At 39.3% G+C, this 27,805-nt stretch overlaps 1 protein-coding gene across 3 annotated transcripts in view; it reads left to right on the plus strand.

The window, feature by feature from the left end:
* Positions 1 to 27,805, plus strand: part of LOC124131336 (lachesin-like) — a 59,975-nt gene that overhangs the window by 17,627 nt on the left and 14,543 nt on the right. For all 3 annotated transcript variants that reach the window (XM_046494550.2, XM_046494552.2, XM_046494551.2), the window contains exons 2-3: positions 24,026 to 24,135; positions 26,755 to 26,959. In XM_046494550.2, the coding sequence (XP_046350506.1) occupies positions 24,026 to 24,135; positions 26,755 to 26,959 (315 nt within the window). The remainder of the gene's footprint in view (positions 1 to 24,025; positions 24,136 to 26,754; positions 26,960 to 27,805) is intronic.

Genomic DNA, 27,805 nt, shown 5'->3' on the forward strand with positions numbered 1-27,805 from the left:
CTTCTGCAGGAGTTCTGACTGAGATGATTCCCGGTCTTACTGAAGGGGAAATGCCGGTCTTCCGGCCTCAGCAAGACCTCTCACCAGGTCTTTCCTCGGTACACAGGCGTCACGCCGTGTGTGTGCTCCACAAATAGTCCATGCTAATTTTCATTAACATCGAAAAAACCTAATGAATTTCGACTGCAGTGAAACACCATTTGTTCTCACCCCGTTCGTCCGAAAACCCTGCTTTGCGAACCATTTCTGTTCGGAACGTTTAGTATACATAAAGGACACTACCCTGTACCCAATATGTGATATTTTTGTTTTGTAATACTTGTCAATGAGTTTTGCGACTTGGAAAAAACCCGCATGTCAATCTTCAGTTGGGAATATGCTCTAGACATGATCTTGACGCTCTGGACCTTTCCGCCTTCGAGTTATTATTATTGTACGATATTTGATAGGTAACTTGTTTGATACAGACATATATGAATCAGTGGCTTTGACTGTCTCCGACTTTACGTACATGTGCACGTTGGGTTGGGTTAAGGCCAACTTGCTTGAATGCACCCGACCTTGCTTTCAGTGTCGATCTTGACAAGGGTTGATGTGTTGGCAAGTAATATGAGACCTCGGGCGTCGCCCACAGTCTGTCCAGTCACCCGCCTGTCCCTTATCATTTATACAGTCATTACGACCGAGTCCCAGTACATCAATAACTACACGTCCTTACTGTAGAAACGTGCTTATTGCAATGAGTATGGTTTTAGGCCGCTTTTAGCAATATTCGAGCGGTACGGGGGACTTCGACGTGATAAGCAAACGCCTTAACCACTGGGCTACCCCAACGCCCCAACTCGAAATGGTATCAGTGAATAACTGAATTTCTTCGTCGCTTTGAACGGTATGTAAGTCATCTCATAGCGAAGCTCCTGTTGGTGAAAAATAATTAATACAAACAAATGTAAATCTTATCGTTACATAGAAATCCACAAATACACTGTACGTGCATGGTTCTAACAGACCAATTGTCATATTCATAATGTTTGGTGTCCCGAACCCAATATTGGCGGTACTTGCACATCTATGCGGAGTAATTCTGCAAGAGATTCACATCGCCGGAGCTTACTGATCCACCCGTTCCTCCGAAATCATGTAAGTCGGCTCACACACGGTAGGTACAAATATGATGAGGTAGGAGTATGCACTGTAACAATCAGGATATCATAGGATATGTCCCGCAAATCCTCCTCCGCCAGCATATACTTCATCCCTCAACACTGGGGGAACACTGACGTCTACAACTACTGGTAATCACGCTAATGGAATTCAAGAAAATTGATATTTGGTCAAAGTAAACTTTGTTGGTTGGATTTAATCCGTGAAAATATGTGTCCATGCCAATGAGTTGTTTTTTTTGCCCGTGCATAAAATTTCACAATACAGGTTCTATACTTAACAGTGATAGCAGCACGGAACCAAACTTCTTTTACAGTAGCATATTTACTGGTTACTCTTTACATAGAAGTTCGTATCTATGACCTTGGCACACGTCATTCATCCATCAGCCACATAACAAATTACACCAGTCTCCTCGTGTTCCTCCCGATTATATTTTATTTTAAGCAGGTGACGTTATAATGATGATCGAGTAATACGATAAGTCGTCTTTTTGTTATATATATATTATATGTTGTCAGAAGGTTCCACGCACAGCGTGAAATTCAAGTTAATTGGAAATTGGAGAAAGTCTCCACAGTTCGGCTGCATGGGATTACTTCCGATTGCCATTGTTATAAGATTCCAACAGAAATAGCACTTTGGCAAATTATAATTTCATAGATCATTAGTAACTCCATGTTCCAATTTAGATGCAGTGCTTTTGGTGATGCTGCAGTTGAATGTGTTAACATCTTCACACATACTGCATCCTATATTTGATACATTACAGATTGAATTGATACCTTTATTTTTTAAGGCGTGCCACAGATATATTGGTTTCACTTTCAAGGTGATATGAAATGATAACTGAGTAAAATAATAATAGTGTCTCGTGGTAGGTACGTACACATGGCTGAGTGCAAACGTTCACATGGGATATTACTTAGTGTAATTGCCTCGTCATAAGAACATAAATGTAGAAATGTTTTCATTTTCAAGCCAGGGAGAAGTGTTTTATATGTAATATACGGGGAAAGAATATAACTGTCTTGTGATAAGAACATAAATGTAAAATGACTTCACTTTCAAGTCAGTGCGAAGTGCTACATGTGCCATATAAGATAAAAGATCACTTAGTGCAGCTGCCTGGTGATAAGAACATACATGTTGAAATGTTTTCACTTTCAAAAGAGTGCGAAGTGCTACACAAATTATGTAAAAAGATAGCAGATAACTTGCTTCGTGATAAGAACCAGTGAGAAGTGCTTCCCCTATGGGTAAAATATGTGAAACCCATTTCTGGTGTCCTCCCTCCTGATGTTGCTGGAACATTGCTAACAGCGGCGTAAAACTATACTCACCCACTATTCTTCTACCACGATACTATGTTAGACAGCATGAGGGCAAATAATTTAGTTTAGTTCCATCATTTTGTGCTCATTGTTGATGGTTGACGGCTCATTTGAACACCTCTGATTCTGTTTGTTTGTTTTCAACGCCGCACTCAGCAATATTCCAGCTATTTGACGGGGGTCTGTAAATAATCGAGTCTGGACAAAACAATCCAGTGATTGACATCATGGCCATCGATTTACGCAATTGATGAACGACCCCGTTAGTTGCCTCTTACAACAAACAATGTCAACAAAAAAGGGTTGCTCAAGACATATCCAAACCAGGATCTTCACGAGTTTGGACGCTTATGAAATGTTAATAGTAATGGGTGGTTATGTGTGATACACGCCAGCGTTTATATCTCAAATGGGTAGTCCTTGGCGTCATGATCAGTACTTTCATCAGATACCCATTTGGTATCACATTAGAATATGATTCATGATGGTCATACTATATCCCTGCTGAAACCAAATTAGGTTATTGATCTGTAATAAAGAATGCCTACCTAAACATTTTTTCTTCGGGATTGGCAAATCTCTAACCCCCTTGACAACTGTTGGATTCCTAATAGAGCAATTCATGGCTTATACGACATCACAACTGCTCATTTATTCCACTTGACCAATTAAGCGAACCGAGCTCATTGGTTTACTGTTGTTAGCCATTTCTGGTCAAGACGCAATTACAGCAAGTCAGCTGCCGCAATTCACATTGCTCAATTACGTGTAAATAGGAGTATAATTACCTGATTATCTAGTTCTCCGTGTTGACCTTCCGTATCACCCCCTGACTGTCGGTTACCTCGCCCAGGGATAGACGGCTCATCACTGATAACACGGCAGTTTTCAATAAACCAATCATAAGTTACATTTGTGATTGGCACGGGGTGACAAATCTACGTACACTGGTCGCTTTATTCACCATGTAATTGCCGCTTGTTCCGCCATGTGTGATTAGTGGGTAATATCTGAATTTAGCAGTCAGTGTTTCTGATAAATTCAATTGTTTTAAAATGTCGCTAGTCCGGTGATTTATGCCTTTTCTATGAGCAATAAATTGCTATCTTGAACGTCTGCGTCACACGGTTGCAAACATTGGTGTTGGGGTGCAGGAAATTCTGGAAGATAATTTCACATTTCCTTAGTTTGGTACCTGCCATAGATGGAGATTCTCAGTTGCCCATGTACATTATATCTACATCCTGATTTATACAGAACAACGTGTAATTGTACATTGAAAACTAAAAGATGCCTTGGTACACGTTTTTACTAAGGCTTTATGCATGATTTATGCATGCTACGTGCGTCTTGCCTTTAATTGAGAAATATAATAGATGTCAAGTTAATACCAAAGTGCTAACGAATAGAATAATACCAGTAGTTTTTGATTAAACTGGCGATGGAGTGGAATTGGTTCTGTTGAGGCACTGTTCACGAAACATTGGTTTGCAAGAGGATGTGTATGCGCTATTATTATTCAAAGACTTTGCATCACATCCTCCAATTTCTGGTCCATTTTGGTGTTTATGTTTTTATTATTACTAAGATCATATGAGATTCCGATGGTGCGATTGGTATCCTTATTGTCTTCATTACAAAAGCCGTAACCAAAAGCAACTATTACTTGGGACTTCCTGGCGGATTAATGACATGGAAACCGCTAGATAATCACAGCATCTGATGACACAGTAAGGGAATACATCTAATTTTCTCCGACATTGTGCCCAGGGCTCGATGAGAGGTCACTGGATAGAGGCCCCATATTGGCCAGAGCACGTTTTTCTCTCTCAGGGGCCCGACAAGTCACTGTCAAGAGGGCGCTCTAAACATATGGGAAACCCGCGTATCGATCCCAGTCAGATTAACGAAATTACAGTTGCCTTTCACAAAACAGACGTCCAGTTACCGATTTATATTACCAATGTCAGTCCCTCGGTCGCAACCAAGATTAGCCAAAGTAGATGCCTATTGATTTGTGGAATTTGGCACCGAGTCTGTCATTTCCTTCCACGAGGAATTTAGAATATTGAGAAGGAAGACTTGTTTCCATTACTTCTACAATCTCCTTCCACCGTTGTACTGCTCGTCTCCATTATTTCCGTGGACGGTGAACCCTCGACGTTGGTAATAGGTTCTTGAAACTTATAACGTTTTGCCTTTTAAGTGATCCGTGTTGAAGTGGAGTGAGTGAGATCGCCGTGACTCACCCTATATCCAAACACCGGCTCAATGGACGGATACACGTTATTCCTCCCTCTAGATTTGGTTTTGGGGAAATATAACATTTACTTGGCATGAAATAATCAATTTGGGCCTTCGATACGCAAAATGGAATAACATAGAATGTTTACCAATTATAGACCAATATTTCATGAGAAACTGAAACAGTAAGGATTGTAATTCAACACATTGTACATAATTCAGTAAACTACGGTTATAACGAACTCAAAGGGACCACTAATTTTTGTTCGGTATAATCGTAGTTCGTTATAGGCATATATACAACATATAAACAGCAAATAGCAGGGGCAAAAAGACCAGTTCCTTATAAGCGTGTTCGTTATAAACGTAGTCTACTGTATATGAGCAATTGAATTTTAAGTTTTCTAAAGATACAAAAAGTCAAGGAGGTTTTAAACTTTGTTTGACACTATAATGTGATGACAGACTCATATAATATTGGTTTTCATATGTCTGTTCAATGCGCAACTCGAACTGTCGTGTATCGGATGTGAGTTAACGACATATGTTAATTCAAAGAATCACAAAAATGTTGCCGAGAATCATAACCTGAAAAGCATTAGTCAGAGATACAGAGTGACATATAAAACAAAAGGTGAATTGTTCCCATTACACGACATATGTCGCAAACGTGAATGAGAGTAGCCCCGCAACGTATTCTGAAGTATGACTTCACTTTTAACCTCGTGTCATATTGTCAAAGCGCTGTATGACGTCATCAATGAGCTGTTGCTGCACGTTATAGGGATTTACGTAAATGCGCAGATTTTTAACCATGTACATAATCAAGGTATGACCTTTTCTTATAGACGAATGTTCGATCTACATGTGGTTAAAATATATAAGAGCGTTAGATACTATCATTCATTCTAAATCATTACCCTGAATGCCTCTTGTACTAAAGTGTGTGTGTGTGTTGGGGGGGGGGGGGGGGTTCGGACAGTTCGATTAAATCATCCAGATTTTTAAAATGGCTAACTTGTGAAAAGTTTCATATTCTCAAAACAGACCAGTGCATATGCTTAATATGTATTACAATGATATTTCGAAATGAGTAAAACTATTGTTAAGTCATCACAAACGATCATATAACTGCATATATCGGTAAATTTTAATTATGAAAACATAATATGATAAATGTACAATGACGGTGACACGATAACGGTAAATGACACGATAACGGTAAATGTAGGCATCCTTGTATGTACGCCATGAAGCCATTGTTACGTGTTGCATGTCCAAATGGACACGGCAGTCATTAATTATTGCATCGTAAAGAGGCTTTAACGCATAAAACAGTTCATAACGTGAGTCTATTTACATCACTCAATTACTTTTCGTCCTATCGGCGTTAGTGGGCGACATGCTAATGAATGGAATGTAACCCTCTGTGAGTCATACTTGATTAAATTACATGTGAGCACTGCTCCTGATATCAGCGATATTTTGTACATGGGATTCTGATTTCACTTCATTTCTATTTCACTGTCCAGTTTTCATCGTCCGTGCGTGCTTGTTTGACCAGAAGCTATATCAAGTTAATTGCGAGTGGAACCATTCGTCCGCACCAATCATTTTATGATATCGAGAGATGATCCGCCAGTCTTCCAGGCAGACAAAGCAGCTGAAGTTGTGAATTTCAGTCACGCTGCTGTGCTAATGCCACAAACTGAACTTAGGAAATTCACCACGTCGTGGTGATATTCGCTGTAATGCGCAAACTTTGAAATCGTCAGAGATGAGGAATTCCTTAGTACTATAGTGGTCTTTATTGTGTGAGCTACATGTATGTTGTAAGCAGATTCTGAGTAATTATTATGTGACAGTGTAATGAATATTCACAAATACAAATCTGAAACGAAGATATTTACTAAATGGGGTGAATGAGTTTGAAGCAGTCAGTATTTCAGTTACACTACTAGGTGTCAGCGTGATGTGGAAGCAAAGACTGAAGTGGTGGGTTTTAGATATTCACTTCTTTGGTGAGCATGGATATGGTGTTGACAAACATAGAAATATTAACTGGAATTCGAACCAACGACCATAGTCTGTTTCATGTCTGTAGGACGCACGCATTTTGCAAAGGCTTGGTATCCCTTCACGTCAACCGAAATTATGCCACGGCTAGTAATATTTTAGGCGTGATGAAAAGATAATTATTTACGTCTCGCTTCTTTTATTTCATTTAATGATCAAATACTTTTGTGCATATCTGAATCTTGCGCTAATGTCCATTCTCCATATTGTTTGTCACGACATTGACATTTCTCTGGTATTAAAAAGCACATCTGACAATGACGGAGTCCGGTCACAAACATCGAATAGCCAAGTTATAATGTTATTTTACTATTTAGTGCCAGCTTTGTGAGAGAGTCACTTCGACATATGTTGATATAGATCTATATCCTGTACGATTACTAACAGTACCCTCGGCACTTGTACATGTTTTTCCATACGGTCTCAAGGGACTGTGTTCAATAATAATGTTCAACTATGAACAGAACAATTTAATTATGAAAACAAGCAATTGCATAGACGACAACTGTTTTTAATTTGTTGCGAATCTGCACTGGAACATGCCGGATAAAGTTGCTAGTGTCTGCTTGATAAATGTGGTAGTACTCACACCGGGCATGCTTGACATATATATGTTCTACTAACCACACCGGAACATACACGTATCTGCACCGTAAGATGTCTGATAAAGATGCTAGTATGTGCACCGGACATGTATGATAAAGGTGCTATATAGCTAGCATTTGTAACAGAACATGCTTGATTAATCTACAAGTACCCACCCCGGAACATGCCTGATAAAGATGCTCGATTTACATCGGGACATGCCTGATAAAGATGCTCAGTTTACATCGGGACATGCCAGATAAAGATGCTCAGTTTACATCGGGACATGCCAGATAAAGATGCTCAGTTTACATCGGGACATGCATGACAAAGATGCCCAGTTTACATCGGGACATGCCTGACAAAGATGCTCAGTTTACATCGGGACATGCATGATAAAGATGCTCAGTTTACATCGGGACATGCATGACAAAGATGCCCAGTTTACATCGGGACATGCCTGATAAAGATGCTCGATTTACATCGGGACATGCATGATAAAGATGCTCGGTTTACATCGGGACATGCATGATAAAGATGCTGAGTTTACATCGGGACATGCCTGATAAAGATGCTCGATTTACATCGGGACATGCTTGATTAAGGTGCCGATATTTGCATCGGGACACGCCTGATAAAGATGCTAGTATTTGCATCGGGACATGCCTGATATAGGCGCTCAGTTTACATCGGGACATGCATGACAAAGATGCTCAGTTTACATCGGGACATGCATGACAAAGATGCCCAGTTTACATCGGGACATGCCTGACAAAGATGCTCAGTTTACATCGGGACATGCATGATAAAGATGCTCAGTTTACATCGGGACATGCATGACAAAGATGCCCAGTTTACATCGGGACATGCCTGATAAAGATGCTCGATTTACATCGGGACATGCATGATAAAGATGCTCGGTTTACATCGGGACATGCCTGATAAAGATGCTCGATTTATATCGGGACATGCTTGATTAAGGTGCCGATATTTGCATCGGGACACGCCTGATAAAGATGCTAGTATTTGCATCGGGACATGCCTGATATAGGCGCTCAGTTTACATTGGGACATGCCTGACAAAGATGCTCAGTTTACATCGGGACATGCCAGATAAAGATGCTCAGTTTACATCGGGACATGCCAGATTAAGGTGCTAGTATTTGCATCGGGACATGCCTGATAAAGATGCTCGATTTACATCGGGACATGCTGGATTAAGGTGCCGATATTTGCATCGGGACACGCCTGATAAAGATGCTAGTATTTGCATCAGGACATGCCTGATAAAGATGCTCGATTTACATCGGAACATGCCTGATAAAGATGCTGAGTTTACATCGGGACATGCCTGATAAAAATGCTGAGTTTACATCATGACATACCTGATAAAGATGCTCAGTTTACATCGGGACATGCCCGATAAAGATGCTCAGTTTACATCGGGACATGCCTGATTAAGGTGCTAGTATTTGCATCGGGACACGTCTGATGAAAATGTTAGGATCTGCACCGGACATGCATAAAATGTGGTGTGTGTGGTCATTCTGATTATTTGTAATGGGATTTCACGTTGCAGTCTGTTGAACCATTTTGTCATGTTGCAGTTTTCATATTGTCATATCGGGAAATGATTAGTTTCATTTGAAAAGTTATAACAATTCCTCTTGTGTGATTCTTGATCGAGAGAAATCAAGATCAGCTAAGTGGCTGTAGAGTTCGTTCGTTACGCCGAAAACCGTAAAACCCATTCTTTTTTGTCCCCGCCGTCCTATTACTAGGACATTTGGTTAAGAGCAGTGCGTAAAATGATACTCACTCTTCCAGGTGCTCATGCCGAGATCAAAGTGACAGTTCGAAAACAGGTGTTCACGGCATGCGTCCTACAAAGTAATGATATAATCAATCCTGTTCCCGTGGCGTTACTGCCATGCATCCTTCGTCATCGAAAGATTCACATGATAGAGGTATTTCACGTCAACAGGAATTGCTACTAATTGGCAACAGAAACGCTTTTTCCTTCATATTCCAAAAAGGAATCCCCACACCGAATTACAAGAGTGTCTCATTAAAGTATATGCTTGTACACGTTGTGTTGTCAATCATACATGTACTTCATGAACACAATTTGTCATTTGTAATTATTTTTGATCATTGCTTTCGAAATGCATAATATAATTTCAATTTGTTATCGAATACCGGTGTTGTGTTGATCTGTCTAGCTCTCCAAACCTCATTATCTCCAATGTCAGGATACCGCTAGGTTCGAGATACCGGGGAAAACTGTAAAGTTTGTTGTGGTTAACACAAAGCAGACGTGTAATGCCACTTACCACAACGATTTCCTGCGATTTACCACATTGGCTTTTTGAGTGACATTTCATTTGAAATTGTGCAACTCCTAGTTGTTATTATTAATTTCTTATGCCCCATGCCGTATCTTTAAGATGGCAATCAGCATTCAAGCAATCAACAACGTTATGCTGTGTATGTTCTTACATCTTCGTAATTCCTCATAGCTCATAATCTGAACATGCAGCTATAAAAGTTTATATTTCCAAACGACCCGATCTGGAAAAGAATAGGTCTTCAGCAAGTCCCGTTTGCCGTTAAAGGCGACTATTCTTGTCGTAAGAGGCGACTAACGGGATCGGGTGGTCAGGCTCGCTGACTTGGTTGATGCATGTCATCAATCCCAATTAGGTGGATCGATGCTCATGATTTCAATCACTGGATTGTCTAGTCCAGACTCGAATGTTTACAGACCGACGTCATATAGCTTGAATATAGCTGAGTTCGGCGTTAAACACCAAACAAACAAACAAACAGAATATTCCCGAGAGAAAAACAGTACGCATGGAGTTTCACATAGATGGAAGGACCTCTTAAACCTATTCGCGAACTCCTGGTTGTGTGTAATCGCTGTAATGAATCATTAGTGATGGTATTTTCCTTTGCATCGAATGCTGTTGCAGTTGTCATGTTAATATTCTATGGACGGCATATGCGTTTCAATGTATTGAGTGCGTGAGCAGATCTTGCTTTACGCTACAGACAGCAATGTACAGAGATATAACTGTAGGAAATTGATCATGACCCCGGGGAAGACCAACGAATCGTCGACAGTAAGAGCAACGGACCACATGTCAGAACTGAAGGCCTCCACGTCAGATAGCTACACGCTTACCCGTTGCGTCCTCTCGCAATGTTTTGTTGACTCTTACAATACACGGAAGGTGCATATTGTGCATGTGAAACACGGGTTTACCATAGGTGATAAATGTGGAATACTGGGATATACAAATCATAACATGTAAAGGAAAAGACTCAACATGTTTAGTTTTAATGTATACGCGTATATTCACATGTCGTAATCAAATTCCAAATTTGCATTTTTTCAGTGTGTGTGTGTGGTTTCTATTGAAGGTTTCTCACGTTAACCACTGGTTGATTTATTGTGAACATTTATCCTCCGGTGCAAGTACAGTGAACGAACAATTAGCTAATTCCTTTAATACCTCACTTGGGAGGGTATGGGCTCGTGACTATGTATACGTTAACCTTTAATATGTATCCTGGGAATGATGATGGAACCGTCATGCCTGTATGTGCCTAATACCTAGTCACTTTGATGCCTGCAGAAATATTGTCTGGTTGTGTATTTGGTTCAAACACGTAAGCATGGAAAGTATTGTACTTAACACACGCGATTCGTTAGAATGTGTATTAGACATCCTTTGTAGTTAGGATCAGTTCTTTTCAGTCATCGCTCGTACGTTATGCAGATGCCTTCCACTGAACATACAAAGTGTTACGACAAAGTGAGGCTTGAACCGTTTTGAACCTTATCTAGTTGTATCAAGTGAGTGCGGTCTTACGCCGCTTTTAGCAATATTCCAGCAATATCACGGCGGGGAACACCAGGAATGGGCTTCACACATTGTACCCACGTCGAACCTAAGCGAACGCTGTTACCACTAGGCTACCCGACCGCCCGACTGACAGGTTAGTATTGACGGAAAACCAGAGAGTCCAGAAGCTGACAGACCACGGATAATAACCGTGGAGAATCTTGGATTCGAACCCACAAGCAACACCACCTAGCCAGACGATGGGCAGCATTCTGCCCAATGAATTGTGATACCTTCGATCACAGGATCACGAAAGGATTCATAAATAGATAAATAAGAAATGTATGTTAGTTAATAAGGAATATACTGTTGTTGGTCATAACGCATCTTTCGGCCCTCATTAAAAGTGCCCCTGTAAAACTAATTGGTTACGTGAGGAAAGAAGACATGGCCCAAAAATTACAAACTTCTCTTATCATTTTAATATTCAAGGGTCGAATCTCGATAAGATTTCAGTCGCATTGAAATACGAAACCAATTACTGTATACATTTTTTTAAAGTGATAAAGTCTATTCTAACACTTACTCGTTCATTTCCGGGGGCTAGCTTAGTGGTGGTAGCGTAAGTTCGGCACACCGAAGATCCGGGTTCGTTGATGATGTTTACTCACTCTTCCGGGTCTTGATGCTCCAATGTTTTGTGACAGTTCTACAACAGGCGAACTATACACCTACATGAACCATGCAACCCATCTTGTACCTGTGCCGTTACTATCAGATATCCTTCGTCGTCGCAAGATGAAATGATTCACCACTACATGATTTCATGTCAGCTGGAACTGAGACTAACTGATAACATATTTCACAAAGGAATCCCTCATCGATCTACAAGGATGTCTAAATAAAATCAACATCATTAATTCTCTACCAAGAGATGTGTGTGCTTAATGTGATTTGTAAGTCAAGAACGTAATACTATCCAAGAGTCATAATAACGATATATTACCAATTTGAATTCATATGTTCAAGGAATATCATTCGAGTGACATCAAACGAAAACTTCTTAAAATGCTACAAGTCAGATGAGTGTGTTAGACTGACTTCAGTGACTGCAGCTGTAGTTGCTCAACAGGTAGTTGTATTCATCCATCAATGATCTATCATCAACCCAAGCGAAAACAGCGATAATCTGAAAGGAGTCTGCAGTGCTGCCAGTCCTCTAACGTTACATTGACGTATGGATTCTTGACTGTTTTTCTATGGGCAAATCCCCTGCCCCCTCCTTAGCCTCTGTCCAGATGATCACGTTACAAGTCCAGGAACATTCGTAAGGCATCAATTGATATTTGAGGCAGATCAGCGACATGATTTGAAGTTGGTCGAGTGAAAAATGATTTTTCCAAACGGATTCGTTCTAATATCAATCTTCAAGACATCGCTGGTGTTTGGAAAGACAGCCCCGTAAGCGATGACTTTCTTTATCTGGCAATCCAATGTTTTCTGTAATTCAAGTCAGTGAAAAGTTCTTTTTAGCCTTCTGGCCATCTTGGAAAATGATTAATGGCAACCATTATTATAAACCCATATGCGTCGCTCATTTGCCCAATCAAATGACATATGCTTCAGTGTTTATAACAGGTTCAAAGGAAGAGATTTGTGTTTCTCTTGAATAATTTCACAATTCCATTTATTTCATATTTATAAATCGTTTAATGCATGATGCAGTTTGCTGGTAGGGTGTCATAGTCTGTAAAGGTTTTATGACCAAGTCACTGAGACATCAGGGAATCAGGAAACATGTGACGACGATGAGAGAATGTATGGAAAGAGTAATACGATTGTAACTGTTGTCTAGTTTCACACCATGGTGTATCGTTGTAGCAGGCAATCGTATTTATGGAGAAATGGAGTAATGATAACAAGGAATCTGAGGTTCGTGATGATTGAAATTAGGGGTATGGTGTTTTTTATGTATATAAGACCTCGATAAATAAAATACCAGTTAACGACAATGAACTTACGAACACATTAATGAATCAAAAGTAATTATTAATTATGATCTTCACATGCTAAATATTCACATGCCAAAACCATATATGATGTATAGATTACGAGTTTAGAACCACATTAAATTCAACATTTGATAAATGTCAAAAGTAATATTAACGAAACCGCCTTCAGAAAGACGAAGGAAACTTCTTATTTCCCGTAAGATTGCGAGAAGCAAATTGATACAGATATATGTACAAGTATATTAAATTACCTCCAATTCATGGGCAAGGCCGAACAAAGATTTAAACCAATGTGACAATGCTCCCTGGTATATAATAGTTACGCTGGGCATAATGACAAGTATAAATTGTGAATCCCGACCTCCGCGAGATTGTAGGTATTCACATTCCTTTAATCAACTCCTCACATTCATTTAATCAATTCAAGAAAAAAACATAACCTAATCAGAACTACCGTGCCTGTTTATTTCTTTATCAATCCAGGAAAGAGACATGGCTGTTGGTTGAAGATTATTGGTGCCAAATCGTGATAAAATACGCCGATGCCTTAAAAAGAATAAAAAATACATTGATGAATAACTCTCAGTGAACACAGGGGTCTATTCGTTTTTTTTCTCCTGGATTGCATTTTATACTGTCACAAAACCACCATGTAACTTAGAATAATGTTATGTATAGCACAGGCTCTCTATTTTATTTAGTATAATACTTCTATCTATTAGATCTACAAAACCAGGCAGCATCCACAGACGTGTAGAATATGATTCTGTATGAGTAAAAGGTTGATACCAACATAGGAGTATAAGGGATGAGAAACTGTTGTATGAATATCGATACGTAGTTTGTCAGTAATGTAAACCTAACTTTCAATTTCCTCATGGGACACAATCAAATCTTGTGTTTTTCAATTACCAGAGAAACGGATCACTGTTTTCGTCTGCAGTTGTACATAACTTTTGATGTATCGTTTGAGGTTGGTCGATCATAGTTACTGCTATTGGTATTAACATTTCACTCTGGACATGTGTATGAGCACGACTCATTAATTTCACGACTGAAGAGACAACCATTTATCAATTTTGACTGGTTATGATTCTCTGTACAGCTAAAAGAGTAACGTCTCAGAGATACAGATCATTATTTTCAGAGAGAAGAAAAACTGCGATTGTTAATCCGCGTGGAAACGTGATCGTGTTCTGTCAAAACGATCATATTGAGATCAGATAATAGTTTTCTTCATGCGATGAAATATATTATATATGCCTTATTGCGATATCGTTCTATTATAACAGCCTTTGGAAATCGATTTTTAAAACGAATGGGAGTTAAACTGAAGTATTTATAACGTTTCAAATGATGTACTTTAGAACTCATAAAGGGTGATGATGACCTGGCGGTCTACATGTGTATGTTGCCACAACTGCATATAGCCGAGCATCCAAGATATGCCCCTCATATGAACCGCGGTCTGTCTCCAACATACTTGCTTTCATGGGTTTCCATAACGTTTGAAAAAAGTTTGGAAAAAGGTTTCAATTTCAAAAGGTTTCATGATAGACATGTGGAGGAAAATTCCAAACCTATAATATAACTGGTTTATGAAGTTGAAGTGGTGAAACTATCTTCATCAACTCACGGTGCATGTACTCTACTTATCCTGTGTACTGAATCACTCAACTGTTTTTGTAAAGGGAAACAATTACACTATATACGGTTGACTTCACGATTATAGAACGAAATAAAAACCTCGTGCTTTTTCCACCTGCTATAGACATGAAATACCCGTGCCACAAAGTGTAGAGTAGGATTGGCTACACCCACAACCTTTCCCAAGAAGGGTGTACGCATGGAAACTGTAAGAGTCACATAAATTCTCCTTCGGACATTTCGATCTGGCATCACCGCACTGGCACTGCCGGAACCAACTGTGATGATCCACTGCTCCTGGGGCTTATTTGCTTGAAGTGGCAAGGTGTTGTATTGATTGGTGTCAAATGTGGTATGTAGTTTATCGGATGCAAGTAGCCGTTAAGTACTGAAATCTAATTAGGTAGAATTAAACATTCATTGGTCTGCACATGTTTTGTGGTTTCGCTCACTTTGTGAACATGCAACAATACAAGTGATTTAACGGCATTTCTCGTGTAGCACAAAGAGTGATAGATACATTTATGCCAGTGAGCGGCTTGGTGTGTCACAATTTTTCAACTATGTCAGTGCTTGTCAGCAGAATGCGAGATGAAATCCCAAGGTGACGTGGGTTGTAGACGTTTAACACTGTGATGAAACGTAGATGCGTGGATGTAGTGCTGATAAGCCAGAGATCGTCATCGGAACAAATATCGGATTCGAACCCGCGACTACAAGATCTTGGCAATAACATAAAATGTCAACGCCATAGAACAACCAGTTTAAATTACCCGCCGAAAAGGATTCCATTGGGCCGAAAAGGCAAAACAGCAATGACAATTGTGTGAATGGATCACTGAGAACCAGTACTGACACCAGGTACCCGCGAAAAAAAAAAAGCAATGCCCGCCCCGTTAAAGAACGCAACTCTGTCGAATGTGACCGCTGGTCCACCAGTGTCACTCACCGTAAGGTGGGTATTCAGTTGAACTGTGCACAAGCGTTTTCTGACGTTAACGTTCACAACACAAGAACTAATTAAAACGTAAAAACGCCGATAGGCTTGAACGATGTCCATTACACAAAGAGCGTACATCAGATTTGGTGTGTTTGTATCTATTCTCTGGACATGAAAAATTCATTTAAAGTGGATCTAAGATAACCCTATGGCTCAGTCAAAGTATTCGTAGGATTACCACGTCCAAGTATTCACTCCAGGGGGTCAAGTTGAGTGTGAGCGTTAATGTATATTGATCCGATGTCCAGTACAAGACTTGTGTCTTCTTGACCACTGACTACTGGCTACTAATGATACATGAGATAACCAGTGCATGTCTATCACTATTATCAGTCAATTAGAACGGCGGATGTCTTAAAGATAATTCATGTTACCCTGATGGGAAATTCCAGTGTAAATGTGATCACGATGGCATGCGATGGCTGGTATTAGCATGGGGTTAATTTGACCTTTGGCTAATCAGAAACTGAAAGTGACTGAAGGGTTTATTTGCACCCTCGGCAATAAAGATGCTGATATTATCAACAAATGTGTGTCCCTGACAATTCGGACCATCATTTCAAGTGTTATTGGCGTAATTGCCAGCATTATTCTGATACTATTGCACATATATTAACAATGTAATATATAGCTCATCCTTAAGCACAATAAATCAGTCTACAATAGTCTGCAAACAAAGTATAGATACAGTATCTCAAATCCTTGTTCATACTAACGCTATCTTCCTAATAGTGTTTTAAACATCAGACCATACCGAAAGTGCATGACGATCTTTAATATCTGGAGGGGTTATGACATGTACCATCAAACAAAATGGACATATTTATCCTATAATGCGTAGACTATTGGCCTCAGTCCGCTTCGTAAGATGTGCGATACTGTTTCACAGGAACATGTCTACCATGGCGGCAAGCCTTTCACCTCGCGTTCCTTGTCTGGTGCTTACGGAGACAAATTAGTGTTTTCCCGCCCTAGACTACCAGCGATTGTGCCAAACCCATGTCTGAGAGATATGAAAATAAGTCAATATGGTATGCTACATTTGGGCTCTATTGTGTTCATCATGTTCCATATACGTTGTAACGTGAGATAGCTAACTTTGTTCTCAATCGGACCATGATCGGTTTATAAAACATGCACATATGAATGCTAAAGTGTTGGCTTCTGTGGGTCGTATATCCAAAGCAGACTGGGACGTAAGGGTAGGCGTTGGGGTGGAAGACGCGAAAGAACAATTAGAATACTCTGTTCTCCACGTGTCCATATAATGTGTGTATTGAATCTGTAATGTCAGTTCGTGCTGGTTTAGTACAAGCGCTGGGGAAATCCAAAAATACCGCCATAAGAATCCCTCACAAAGTTGAATAGTGAGGACTGAACGATTGTTGTTATGTGTACTATCAATGTTTTAATATTTGGTTTACGAATTTCATCAATTCTTTTCGAAGAAATAATTGAATACGACTAAAATAATATTGCTAATACAATGGCCATGAAAAGGAACTTGAAATGGTAAAATAAAATTATTATTATACCATCAATGCAGTGTAATGCTTTCTGTATATATTTTAAAAATCAAATTCAATAATTGTATTTCTGTAATTTGTTTTCAACCCATTTATTGCATAATAAATCACATTGAAACACATTTGTTTTAAAATATATAGTTAAACCATTAACCAAGTAAGTGAAATATTACACTGTGTTTAGTCACTACGAGTGTCAATGCGATGTCTGCAGATAAGGTGCATACAGAAACGCTTGTGTCAATTTCATTGCGTATGTGCTGCAGAGACATTGCGAGATATCAACACTAGAATATTATGCGTGAACGACCATCATTCACAAACTGCGTAAGAATACTGGCTTTCTCCTTGATAATATCCGTACCATTAAACGATAACTCAATAACGACTCAACACATATGAATTATGCATACGAGTCCCAAACATAGTAATACAGATAATCGATAGTGACATCATCGTTTCATAGATATGTGTCGCCAAGAATAAATGAAATAATATCAGAACATCTAATAACATCATGTAAATATCGTAACGTAAAACCCTTTTCTATTATTCTATGAATAATAGATTATATAACATTATCGTGGCTGAAGTTAGGAGTCCCAAAACCATGCATGAATAACTCTCTAGAACCCTAGCCAGAGATTGTGTCAGGCAGAGATGTATATCATATATTTGTCATGGGAAGAAAAGATGCAATTTTAGCTTATGAATTATTTCGTAACAGTACAATCAATACAGATAAGGAATATCGTGAACATATGTCCTTAACAAAAGACATATCTACCATGAATGATCGTGTATGTAATAGATTTATTTATCATTTCTAAATGCTATGTCTTTAATTCTTAATGTGATTGTTCACTTCAGTATTGCATTATCATAATAATGTCTCCTGTACAAGTCTGAGATTGAAAGAGCAAATATTGTTGGTATTTTTATGGTGCCGTGTTCTTCAGTGTGTTCGCTAACGAACGGTAAACGTCAGTGGATGGCTACAAGCACAGGAGAATGAGTATTCGCGTTGCTTTGGGGTTCTACATAATCGGGATTCTGATCAGACTTAGCCATTGCTAACAGTGGCACGAGCAAGGATCGGGGGATTGTGACAACGGGCTCAGAGTTATAGGCAGCAGAGATACAGTAAGCACGTTTGCGGAAATCACAGAGTGTCTTGTAAATACCAGTCTCGATAGTCTTTGTTGTTGCGAAGACATCAGCACTTAATTACTTTTGCTGATCCCAAATATAGACAGAGCCTATCCGATGTATCAAAAACACTGAATTTACTTGCCTTTTTGTCACGAATCCGACACGATCGTAAAGCTTCTTTCGAAATTAATTGTATTGGACTCTACAAGTGATGTCATACTTAGCTATTTTGCTTTGTCTGCCCGGGTATTCACGTGGCGTCGTGTTGTCCTTGTAAAGTCTCTCTATCGATATAACAAATGAGACCTCCCATTCGCGTTTTTCTTGTACTCGGGATCTTATCAAAATGTGTATGCCTATAAATGGCCAATAAGAGACAATGATAAAATGTGAGATGTCAATACTTCATCTCACATTATTAGATATAAAGGCAGTTGGTCTAAAGAAGGGAATTAGATTCTGACATGAAATATTTATATTGCGACAGTGAAAAATAAAACCATAACACTATTGAATTTCTTATTACAAACTACACTAAACATCCAATTATCTTGATGATAAACTATTATGTACCGTACGGTTTCGATGAATTGCTGGCTTTCAAGTGTGAATGGCAGTATACAGAGAAACTAACATACATGTTTTAAATGTAACAAACTAACTGTAAGTAACAAATCGGCGCCTGAGGCAATACGTTTTGAGCATTCAATTTTATATTGCTCTCACATTTTGTAACAATATTTAACACTCAAAATATCAACACAAAAAATCCAGACCAATTTTGTAACCTGACTATGATCTAAGAGACAAGTCAGATATGGGTGAATGTTTAAATAACAAACACGTTTTATCCCTTATATTTCTGTGTGCTGATAATATGAGGCACAGTTTCTATCAACAACGCCAACGTTCTTTCACAGCTACTGTAACACTACATGTGCCATCAGTCATGTTAACAGTGATTTAGGCTTTTCGTACCGTAACATACATCATACCTGACATAAAGTATAAATCTGCTGCACAATCCCTATCTCGGTTCTAAAGAAAATGCACTGAGCCGATGTGCATTTTCTGCACTGAGAAAATGGTCCAGTATCGACATTGACAACCAGTGAAAAAATTGAAACACATACAGTTGAATTAATAGCTGAATCGAATATCATATATCCAACATGTGAGACCGAACCAGTCTGACACTCCATCTCTCCTTACATATACATATCGCCAGGATACAAATAATAACACCAAGTACATCATATCAACAATTCAAGCTTCCTCTCAAATGTCCTTCTACAACGCTTCTTCCTTATAGTGAAAGGACATTGGTTCTTTCAAGTATTTTATACAAACGCAAATACTCCATACTATCGGTCATGTTTTTGTTCACTGAGGCCGAATTTATTTATTGTGTCTCTCCGAGTATAACGGAAAGTCAATAATAACGTTAACTATTTGATATGCATTTGTATGAGTCATGCTCGTAGATCTAGAAATGCCTACAATCCATTATTCATATATATAATCTGAGTCAGTAAAGTCCACAACTCTATACCATGTTTATTGTAAAACTAGTGATGAGTTGCGATGATGCATACTAAACAGTCGCAACCCAACAGATTCAACAGTGATGTCATTCCTGTTTTTATGTTGAATTGCTGATCAAAGCCTAAAATGCATCCCTGTTGAGTTTTGTTTTTGCCTTATTACCACAACATTCAATAAATATTCTCATATTTCTCTTTACAATAGATATTTGAAACTAATTGGACAGTAATGATATTTAATAGAATATTTTTAGATATTAAGAAAGAAGAGGTATGGCATTCTCGGTGTTTGAGATCCCAAACCATCACATTGCAGAAGCAAAGTGTTCAACTACATGAACAGGAATATGAATGCAAGGACATTTTTTATACATTTGGAAATGATATACTTCGGTTGCATACCTGCAAAGACATCAACATGGTTCATGTTAGTACATTTGATGCAAATGTCATTTTACTCATACTTCGTCAAAATCATTTGACAAAGTATCACAGTGAGAACTTTGGCCCACGTCAGACAAGACAATCCGACTGAATTAGGTATAAACCAACTTGTCACAAACGCTGACTTGATTACCAAGTGCCTTAAGACGCTTTCTCGAAATGTGTTCATTTCAATAAAACAGTGAAATTGTGAGCCATTTATCAACGCGTTATTAGACAGAAAGCTGTGCTTTTTGCAGAAGGAATTATTTCGAATGACAGTTTATTGACACAAAATCAACAAAATTGAGAGTAATCCTTTTCTTTGGCCTTTTCTGACACTAAAGGCAGATGGTTTATATCTGGGATAGAACAGTGACAGTCGCAAGCAGCTTTTCACAGAGTAAATGGGAATATATTTTAAAAGATAAAGCAACCTTTTTTACTCCTTATTACAAAATGCATTGAACGATATTAAACTCTGTCAACGACGTAATTGTACACATGGTGGCGTGATCTACATCGAACGATGCAACATACTGATGGTGTTCTCTGCCAAAACCTAAAATGTGTAATATGGCAACCTGTAGTTTGAATGACACAAATCTCGTCAAGTCTCTCTCGTCATCTCTCACGTCATTTTGTGAAGCTTTGGAGTATCCATCAACTACTGCAGGCGTAAAAACAATAATGTTATTGCTGCCAACGAAAACTGTTTAAACAGGATATATAGATACTTGTATTTCATTGATCACAGACACAATTCAATGTGGTGATGTTGTTGTTTATTGATACAAACAGAACAGCATTTCATTAAGAGACCTTCACCTCCGATGATCAAATTGTAAAAATGATTTCATTTATTAATAATGAATATTTTTACCACTAAGCCATTGATGTTACAGTATTGATTGGAGATGCCACACAAGAGACAACATTTGTACCTAACATTCAGAAATAGACCACACATACACAACCGTCCATGGGACCAGTTAATAACAACAATCCATCCCAAGATCTTACACTGTGAAATTTACATGTTTACATATGTCATCAATGTTCCAATGTCACTCATTAAGTATTTCTTTCAATGAATCAGCAGCGAGTGGAAGGGAAAATATTTCAAATCATACCCAAATACAAATGTATTTAAAATGTAAAACATTGCCAAACTTAATCCATAACCGAGCGACCTGGTATTGTTTTTGTATTACTTACAATTCCCATGATACAGGCTAAGAAAACGCAGACCCGTAGTCGACGCTTAGAAGCTTTAAGTATTCCTCTAGCTCTCCATCAAACCCTACTCACGGTATTTGAAATGAATTAAAAGGTGAATCTGATTACTATCATAGGTTATTGCCAATGACGTGACTGCCAAAGAAAAAATGAGAATTGAAATGTATTACTGACATTGATTGAAGGTTGTACATATGTCCCATGTCGATTTCCCTTTACATAAGCACACGCGTTGCTCCCAAAGGAATACCACCTATTACTAAATACCCACTTAAGGAAATCCGCTAATCGATTACAAAAGTAGTTCTTTCCCCAATTATTGTCTGTAGGTATAAATTAATTGTTTTCTTATCGTGAACTGTTCTCGTAAAAGCCATTGATGACTGCGGGTTTCAAACACAATCATTCATAATTACAGGCTAAGCGCAGTGGAATGCCTGCATACTGCCCCTCCCTTCTACCCTCGTTCAATGTGATGGCTCAACGTTTCACATGCTTCACAACAGACACTTTGGGATTCCTTGTGTTATCCGTATGGGTCTAAAACACATTGAGTCTCATACATGTAACAACCTTTTGCATACCGTTCAGAAAATGTTGTTAACTATAACTACGATTATTCTAAAAACGTCATACCTGGTGTCATCACTGTATTTCAGTGATTCATTTACACTTATTTCCTTCACTGTTTAACTTTCTACGTTATTAGGTATCTGTTATTCGAGACTGAGTATCTCTGGTGTTGACGAAGTCGACCCTCCCCCTACTTAACGCTCAACGCTTAACGTGAGTATGGTTTTACGCCGCTTTTAGCAATATTCCAGCAATATCACGGCGGGGGACACCAGAAATGGGCTTCACACATTGTATCCATGTCGGGAATCGAACCCGGTCTACGGCGTGACGAGCGAACTCTTTAACCTCTAGGCTACCCCACTGCCCCTTGCTTCTCCTTAACAGTGAGTGAATATGGGTTTACGCCACTTTTTTAGCAATATTCCAGCAATATCACGGCGGGGGATACCAGAAATGGGCTTTACACATTGTATCCATGTCGGGAATCGAACCCGGGTCTTCGGCGTGACATGCGAACGCTTTAAACACTAGGCTACCCGACTGCCCCTCTCCTGAACAGAAACGTCGGATTTCCTTGTGTTCGCCACATAGATCATTGCTCAGATGACAATAGTTCCCTTGTCCTTCAGTAAATGCGGTTGGTAATTTGATCCTACCTCACCAGTCATGACTTAACAATTATTTACAAAATTGGAACGTCACTATGTATTATCATCATCATTCATTAATATTCTTATCTGTGGCGTTATGCTGAGTGGATGTAGTGTTAGAGGTACACCGCGATCAAGGTTTAGACAACAAGCTAGGCGAGAAAAGTCATGTGTCTTCTATTTATGGACACTTTATCATCACGAATAGCTTATACTATTTAGCACCTACTTTGACAAAAGAATATTCGAAAAAATATATATGACTATAATAAAGGTCAGTGAGGGGAAAATCTATAATAAGTATATTTTATTTTTTATTTTTTTTACCATCCGTTTATAAACTATTAACATGAGCTCAGAGAAAATATCAAACGTTTTAACATTATAAAGAAATAAAGAGTTCTCATTGCAAAACACAAATAAGCAAAGTGATCAGAGCAACTTTATCGTGCAAATGATGCTATATAAACTTAATACTGTTTATTTTCAAAACCGCTTTCCAATAATAAGTAATAAGTTAGCGGGTTGTAAATCGATATATTTGGCAGCCATATCTCACTGATCGAAACACTGAAATTTGAAAAGGAATTGTTCCGCCTTTCACTTGCATGCGATTGTCAAACCACTGCAATGTGCAAAATCTGAACTTCCCCTCTTTAAATATGCTTGGAAATTGTCTTGAATAAACATGCCAGTTTTTTCATCAAGCTTTATTTCGATATTCGCATAATCGTCCACAAATGTATTTATACCTCAATATAACTGACATGTATTATTGCAACCAACGACTCTAATCTAAAACAGATCATTACGTTATTCTTTATTATCTAATTCTATTTATGATCACAGTCGTTATACAATTCAATCAGCAATTTCATACTGAATATTGAAAAGGTTAGTCCAATGTAATTGAAATTTACAACAGGAGATTAGGACAGCTGTGAAACAACAACAAAAATGTTTCAACATGTGTTACATCGCTTCATATGTTCCTTTTTACAGACGCCGTGACCTTTGAGCCAAGCTTTGACGTTCCCATGGTGAACGTCACCGTCAAGCAGGGTACTACTGCCATTTTGCCTTGTTCTGTAAAATTTCTGGGTCAACATCAGGTATGTCTTACGTTTTATTAGATTGATTTCATGTAGCAATTGTGATTATATTTTAGTTAGAACGTCGCCACCAGTGTTTGAGTTAGATGGGTTTTCGCCTCGTTGATAAGTATATAGCAAATAGTCTCAGTTCATTGTTGGAGGAGTGAGTGAGTATGGTTTTACGCCGCTTTTAGCAATATTCCAGCAATATCACGGCGGGGGACACCAGAAATGGGCTTCACACATTGTACCCATGTCAGGATTCGAACCCGGGTCTTCGGCGTGACGAGCGAACGCTTTAACCACTAGGCTACCCGACCGCCCCCATTGTTGGAGGAACAACCAATGTGACGCCGATCGTAGATAGATAACCACTTACCACGATGCTGATAAACCAAGGGTCATAATCATTACGAATCTCGGTTTCGAAGCTGCTGCCACGTCTAAGAAACGTGAGACTTCCGGCTCATTTGACAGCTGGGGACCCCGTGACCCCACGTATTTGTATTGTGGAATAACTGGAACGTCCTGGAATGTCAATATCCCACACGGAACTGTTATTACAACGTCTAGAACTGCACTTAAATTCGCCCTGAGTCCCTTTAAGGATTCTGTTTGTTGATGTTCATTATTCGACAGTGGCTCACGCCAGAAAATTCTATAATTTGTGGGAAATAGGGCCACCGTCAGCCATATTATGTTGACAGTTATTAAAACAGGCACACCTACACTAAACATTTTGCGAAACAACGCATTTAATTTTGATAAGCGTAAATATGGAACTCCACGAGAACGGGTAAATCAGGATCTAGCGGTGACGTGCCCCATAGCATTCTATCCAGAGAGACCTACCTCTTATTAACGTTCGCACGTTAGACCGTATGACCGTCTTATGGAATAAAGGTCACCGCCTGTGAAATTAGAGTTTGGCGCCAAGCAAGGACTCATGGGTAACGGAAAGCAATCAAGTTGGAACCGCAGGTGCAATGCTGTGTCAACAAAGCACCTTTTCTGTTAAGAGAGGCTCGTAGGAGATATGAGATCAAGACGGTATCTTCTATGGCGACGTTGACATTTGGGTCTCGTAAAGTGCACAGTGACCGGTCACGTTTCTTTTCTCTTCATACATGTACACGTAAGCATAATCTCTTTTGCCTCGAGTCCCACATTCATAATTGGGGGTCGACTGGTCACTTACCGCATCACTCACCTTTATGTGTTTTGCTGCACACCAAATTTTGCAGCACACTGTCCGCCTGCAAGGTGAAGATCAAGCTACTCTAACCTCTGTCCATCTTTATGCTTGGACCGCCTCCGTGGTCTACTGGTAGAGCGTCCGCCCGGACAGCGGAAGGTCCGGGGTTCGATCCCCGGTCGCGTCATACCAAAAGACGTTAAAAGATGGTACTTGTTGTTACCCTGTATGGCGCTCGGCATTAAGGGGCTAAAACAAGGACTGGTCGGCTCGGAGTCAGTGTACTGTGTCTGAGTGGGATATTCATGTTAAACTGCGTCATGGTATTTCAGTGAGCTAGCACAATAAATCGGCATCAGTCCGGACTAGTACAAGCAGCCACACAAACACACACACGTACATGCACGTCGCTATATAACTGCAATAATCTTGGACGCGACGTTAAACCCCATTTCACCTCACCCCACCTTCTTTATATATGCTTGCTGAAGAGTCTTCAAAGAAGAATCTTTGCTGAAACTTTATGCAGGCTATACCCGAAGTTGGGACTGATACTTGTATCTATGGATTATTTTCTGTAGTGACGTTCGATATTGCTCTGAAGAACATGTACATGTGCTGTTTCCAAGGTTGTCCGAGAGTGGCTGGCGTCTTCGGGAAATGAACATTAGTTTAGTTGCCTCAGTAACGTTCATACAAGGCGCCATAAACCGCTGAATTTGAACGTAGTATAGTTAGGGTTAACAATTTAATATTCGAGAAGGGGGGAAAGATTTTCAGTGGAAAAAAATAATGTGTTCCAGTAAATGATGAAATATATCAATCTGGTCTCGGGTCTTACATTAAAGAATAAACGTGGACGCTGGATGTCGATATTAGGAATGGTCTGAATAAAAAGTGGGGGTGAAACACTGTTTAAACGGTTTGCAGGATGACCCATATCGGTGCCTCACATAATGTACAAGTCGTGAATGACTAGTGCCAGCGGTGGGGCTTGATACGATAACCCGTTTTTTGAGAATACCTGGTGTCATCACTATCAGTGATTCATAAAACACATGCTGATGAAAAAGTCGGAATCGTACAGTGGATGTCGCCTTTTTTCCAATTTGAACGATCGATTGTATAACTCAAACGTTCACACACGCACTATTTCATAAATATACAGCACTCCCTCTCCCTCTCCTCTATATAATCAAGAAATCAAGACATTATGTTGTGCGTTGGTTAAGATGACCTGACGAAAACTAATATCCATCGTTCGACAAACAACTGATCTCTTTGATACATACAACCCCGAAGGTAACCTAAAACACAAAACGATTTTTTTCCAATATCAACTGAGAAACATCTATACAAAAACAACGCCTTGAAGGATATTTATCATCTTTATCAGGCATTGATTCTGTAACTATGGATTGAGTTTTCTTATGTCATTTCAGGTTGTGTGGACTGACCAGTGGTCAACGCTTCTGACCTTTGAAGATCGAAGGATCATTGACGATGAACGTTTAAGCGTAGAGAGGCCCTATACTACAGACTGGAATTTGCATATCAGAACTGTGAGACACAACGATCAGGGGATTTACAACTGTCAGGTCAATACAAGTCCAGTGAAAATTAAGACTGTGAATCTTAAAGTACAAGGTGAGATGAAGTGATATGTTGTACTTCACGGTACATGCTTATATAAACTCCGGTGAGTGGAAGATCGATGGTTCGATCCTTGGCCGCGTCATACAAAAAAACATTAAAAGTTGGTGTTTGTTGCTACCCTGCCTGGTGCTCAGTATTAATTGGATAAAACAAGGACTGGTCGGCTCTTCCGGTATTTCAGTTTTTCAGTGGGCTAGCACTATAACGCCAGCAATAATCCGGAAAAGTACACGCAGCCGACACACACGAACACACACACACACACACACACACACACACACACACACACACACACACACACACACACACACACACACACACACATGCTCGTACGCACGCACGCAAGCACACACACACGCATACGCACACATTTCGCTGTATCAGTAAACTAATCTTGGACACGACGCTGAAGCCCATTTCACTCACCTCACATCTTCCCACCAAACCTTGAAACAACCCTCTAGAATCATGCTTTGGTTAGTATTTCGGATTTTGATAAATTACCATGGAAATACATCTGCATGTGTTAAAACCCGTGTCATGTATACTGTCGAATGGTAAAAAACAATTCATTTTATTTCCTATATAAAGGATGACTGAATAATGATGATGTGTTTGACCTGCTGAAAGGTTAATTTGTAAAGCTTACAATGTCTAGCCTTATTTCTTTCTACTTTCCAGTGGCGACTAAATCAAGCTCACAAAAAAAGTTTTATCTATTGAAAAAAGTACAGTTACCTTCAACATCTGTCCATTGTGAAGTTTCATTTCCAAAGTAAATCAGTTTGGGTCAGAGACAAGCTCCAGTCACACCATAAGCGAAACTGTTGGTGAATA

Source organism: Haliotis rufescens, unplaced genomic scaffold (assembly GCF_023055435.1).
Source record: "Haliotis rufescens isolate VD_foot unplaced genomic scaffold, xgHalRufe1.0.p SCAF_1, whole genome shotgun sequence".
In the NCBI taxonomy this organism is placed as follows: domain Eukaryota; kingdom Metazoa; phylum Mollusca; class Gastropoda; order Lepetellida; family Haliotidae; genus Haliotis; species Haliotis rufescens.